Raw genomic sequence first — 4455 nt, 5'->3', positions numbered from 1 at the left:
AGAGAGAAGGCGGAACCTAAGGCAGAACAGCCAATGAGAGTGGAGTTAAAGAGCGCAGCACAGTTCCATGCGCTGCTACATGAAAGGGACAGGAGAGAGCAGGCAGAGGAGCTGCCAGAGGAAAAGAAGCTGCAACAACTACTGCTGGAAATTAGCAACATGTTGCTCACATCCCATTATTGGCAGGGACAATTAGGACGCTTCTAAATGTTGGTAGGGACATGTCCCCATGGTCCCTATGCAAACCTACGCCCATGCATCAACCACAGTTCTGGTTCCTGACCCGCAGCTGTTCCTCTGACTGAATGGTGTGTAAATGTAGAAATACACAAAGCAGGTGTGTTTTTTTCTGATAATAAAGGTTGAAATGTTTATTTCTGTCTTCTAAACTTCCACCAGTAGAGGTCAGCGTAGAGCAGCAGCCTCAGCTGACTGCCATATAAGGACTTCCTGTCTGAGTGATGCAGATTTAAACACTTTAAAATATTTAATTTCTTTGCATAAAAACATTTTATTTATTTTTATACCAGTGAATTCCAATGAACTTGGAAAAACAGCTTAAAAAAAAAACAAGTTTCTTCCAATAAATGTTTGATCTGAGCAGGAAAAGCAAATAATGCGGTAGAAATAAAACTCATTTTAAACACCAATCTTTTTATTCCATTAGAAACTTTTCTAATCAAAGGAACATTTTTATTACCACAGCATGCTGATGATACTCTGCTTTATTCGTCCATCAATCCTGATCAAACTGAACTCGTTAAACATGGTTTGTTTAATGAACCGATCAAAAATATTTAGATTATTTAAAGAACATTCAGATAATCGGACGTTCTCTGGAAACCATCTCCTTCCTCCTGCAGAAGATCTAATTCGTAGAGATAATCGTAAACTGCGAGTTGATTAGCAAAGGAGAGTGGCTTCGATAAGGTGCTAACCCTTCAGTCCAGGTACCATTAAAGGGACGGTTCCCATGTTAAAAAGATGGTTCCTTTTAAAGGAACAGGTTCCCTTTAAAGGGGTGGTTTTAATTAAAGGGGCGGTTCTGTTTTAAAGGCTTAGCCCCAATGTTAAATGGGCGGTTCCTTTTAAAGGGATGAGCCCCAATGTTAAATGGGTGGTTCCTTTTAAAGGGATGAGCCCCAATGTTAAAGGGATGGTTCCTTTTAAAGGGATGAGCCCCAATGTTAAAGGGGCGGTTCCTTTTAAAGGGATGAGCCCCAATGTTAAAGGGGCGGTTCCTTTTAAAGGGATGAGCCCCAATGTTAAAGGGATGGTTCCTTTTAAAGGGATGAGCCCCAATGTTAAAGGGATGGTTCCTTTTAAAGGGATGAGCCCCAATGTTAAAGGGATGGTTCCTTTTAAAGGGATGAGCCCCAATGTTAAAGGGGCGGTTCCTTTTAAAGGGATGAGCCCCAATGTTAAAGGGGCGGTTCCTTTTAAAGGGATGAGCTCCAATGTTAAAGGGATGGTTCCTTTTAAAGGGATGAGCCCCAATGTTAAAGGGATGGTTCCTTTTAAAGGGATGAGCCCCAATGTTAAAGGGATGGTTCCTTTTAAAGGGATGAGCCCCAATGTTAAAGGGATGGTTCCTTTTAAAGGGATGAGCTCCAATGTTAAAGGGGCGGTTCCTTTTAAAGGGATGAGCTCCAATGTTAAAGGGATGGTTCCTTTTAAAGGGATGAGCCCCAATGTTAAAGGGGCGGTTCCTTTTAAAGGGATGAGCCCCAATGTTAAAGGGGCGGTTCCTTTTAAAGGGATGAGCCCCAATGTTAAAGGGATGGTTCCTTTTAAAGGGATGAGCCCCAATGTTAAAGGGATGGTTCCTTTTAAAGGGATGAGCCCCAATGTTAAAGGGATGGTTCCTTTTAAAGGGATGAGCTCCAATGTTAAAGGGATGGTTCCTTTTAAAGGGATGAGCTCCAATGTTAAAGGGATGGTTCCTTTTAAAGGGATGAGCTCCAATGTTAAAGGGATGGTTCCTTTTAAAGGGATGAGCCCCAATGTTAAAGGGGCGGTTCCTTTTAAAGGGATGAGCCCCAATGTTAAAGGGGCGGTTCCTTTTAAAGGGATGAGCCCCAATGTTAAAGGGATGGTTCCTTTTAAAGGGATGAGCCCCAATGTTAAAGGGGCGGTTCCTTTTAAAGGGATGAGCTCCAATGTTAAAGGGGCGGTTCCTTTTAAAGGGATGAGCTCCAATGTTAAAGGGATGGTTCCTTTTAAAGGGATGAGCCCCAATGTTAAAGGGACGGTTCCTTTTAAAGGGATGAGCCCCAATGTTAAAGGGATGGTTCCTTTTAAAGGGATGAGCCCCAATGTTAAAGGGATGGTTCCTTTTAAAGGGATGAGCCCCAATGTTAAAGGGATGGTTCCTTTTAAAGGGATGAGCTCCAATGTTAAAGGGGCGGTTCCTTTTAAAGGGATGAGCCCCAATGTTAAAGGGGCGGTTCCTTTTAAAGGGATGAGCCCCAATGTTAAAGGGATGGTTCCTTTTAAAGGGATGAGCCCCAATGTTAAAGGGGCGGTTCCTTTTAAAGGGATGAGCCCCAATGTTAAAGGGGCGGTTCCTTTTAAAGGGATAAGCCCCAATGTTAAAGGGGCGGTTCCTTTTAAAGGGATGAGCCCCAATGTTAAAGGGGCGGTTCCTTTTAAAGGGATGAGCCCCAATGTTAAAGGGACGGTTCCTTTTAAAGGGATGAGCCCCAATGTTAAAGGGGCGGTTCCTTTTAAAGGGATGAGCTCCAATGTTAAAGGGATGGTTCCTTTTAAAGGGATGAGCCCCAATGTTAAAGGGATGGTTCCTTTTAAAGGGATGAGCCCCAATGTTAAAGGGATGGTTCCTTTTAAAAGGATGAGCCCCAATGTTAAAGGGACGGTTCCTTTTAAAGGGATGAGCCCCAATGTTAAAGGGGCGGTTCCTTTTAAAGGGATGAGCTCCAATGTTAAAGGGATGGTTCCTTTTAAAGGGATGAGCCCCAATGTTAAAGGGATGGTTCCTTTTAAAGGGATGAGCTCCAATGTTAAAGGGATGGTTCCTTTTAAAGGGATGAGCCCCAATGTTAAAGGGATGGTTCCTTTTAAAGGGATGAGCCCCAATGTTAAAGGGGCGGTTCCTTTTAAAGGGATGAGCTCCAATGTTAAAGGGGCGGTTCCTTTTAAAGGGATGAGCCCCAATGTTAAAGGGGCGGTTCCTTTTAAAGGGATGAGCTCCAATGTTAAAGGGATGGTTCCTTTTAAAGGGATGAGCTCCAATGTTAAAGGGGCGGTTCCTTTTAAAGGGATGAGCCCCAATGTTAAAGGGGCGGTTCCTTTTAAAGGGATGAGCTCCAATGTTAAAGGGATGGTTCCTTTTAAAGGGATGAGCCCCAATGTTAAAGGGACGGTTCCTTTTAAAGGGATGAGCCCCAATGTTAAAGGGATGGTTCCTTTTAAAGGGATGAGCCCCAATGTTAAAGGGATGGTTCCTTTTAAAGGGATGAGCCCCAATGTTAAAGGGGCGGTTCCTTTTAAAGGGATGAGCTCCAATGTTAAAGGGGCGGTTCCTTTTAAAGGGATGAGCCCCAATGTTAAAGGGTGGTTCCCATTAAGGCAGCGGTTTTGCTCGTGTGTTAAGGCCGTTGATAAAGTTACAAAGATGGATTCCAGTTTAAATGGCAGTTTCAGTCTTAAAGGCACAATTCCCGCTAAAATAGCGGTTGCAGTTAAAAACTCCATTTAAAGGGACAGGTTCCCATTTCAAAGGGACAGTGTGCGTAATTAGAGGCGGAGCTTCAGACCACCTGGCCCGCAGCGGTCAGATCCGGTCTACACGGTGGGACGGGGGTCAGTCGTCCTGGAGTCCCGTGAGCTGGCAGCTCTTGGCCCACAGCTTGGCCTGCAGCTTGGGGTCGTAGGTCAGGTCCGATGAGCGCATCCTCTGGCCGTTGTAGAGGTAGCAGCCGCCCAGGCCTTCCAGCTCCGAGGAGGCGGCAGCGTAAACAGATATGGAGGCGCCCTCTGCTGGAGTCTGAGGGCAGAGACACAGAGACTCTGGATCAGAAACAACGACCAGCACCTTCACATATCCTCAGCTCTGGACTGGAAGGGATGGTTCACATTTAAAGGGATGGTTCACATTTAAAGGGATGGTTCTGATTTAAAGGGACGGTTCTGATTTAAAGGGACGGTTCCCATTTAAAGGGATGGTTCACATTTAAAGAGACGGTTCTGATTTAAAGGGACGGTTCCCATTTAAAGGGATGGTTCTGATTTAACAGGATGGTTCCCATTTAAAGGGATGGTTCTGATTTAAAGGGACGGTTCCCATTTAAAGGGATGGTTCTGATTTAAAGGAACGGTTCCCATTTAAAGGGACGGTTTCCATTTAAAGGGATGGTTCTGATTTAAAGGGACGGTTCCCATTTAAAGGGATGGTTCCCATTTAAAGGGACGGTTCACATTTACAGGTGCTGGTCA

General features: G+C 44.6%; 1 protein-coding gene across 1 annotated transcript; it reads right to left on the bottom strand.

The window, feature by feature from the left end:
* Positions 1-637: 637 nt before the first annotated feature.
* Positions 638-4004, bottom strand: LOC119783638. The gene is made up of 2 exons (XM_038285259.1): positions 3581-4004; positions 638-3464 (listed from the first exon to the last, which is right to left on the bottom strand). Exons 1-2 carry the CDS (start codon positions 3712-3714, stop codon positions 1028-1030), a joined length of 2571 nt encoding a protein of 856 aa, XP_038141187.1. The 5' UTR covers positions 3715-4004; the 3' UTR covers positions 638-1027.
* Positions 4005-4455: the final 451 nt, after the last annotated feature.

Source organism: Cyprinodon tularosa, unplaced genomic scaffold (genome assembly GCF_016077235.1).
Source record: "Cyprinodon tularosa strain WSP-4 unplaced genomic scaffold, ASM1607723v1 ctg2091, whole genome shotgun sequence".
NCBI classification, from domain to species: domain Eukaryota; kingdom Metazoa; phylum Chordata; class Actinopteri; order Cyprinodontiformes; family Cyprinodontidae; genus Cyprinodon; species Cyprinodon tularosa.
This window is presented reverse-complemented; position numbering and strand designations above follow the sequence as displayed.

Coding starts and splice junctions, on each gene's coding strand:
- LOC119783638 (XM_038285259.1), bottom strand. CDS start 3,714: ATGGAGTTTTTAACTGCAACCGCTATTTTAGCGGGAATTGTGCCTTTA. Junction 3,465..3,580: donor CAAAACCGCTGCCTTAATGG/GAACCACCCTTT, acceptor TCCCTTTAAAAG/GAACCATCCCTTTAACATTG.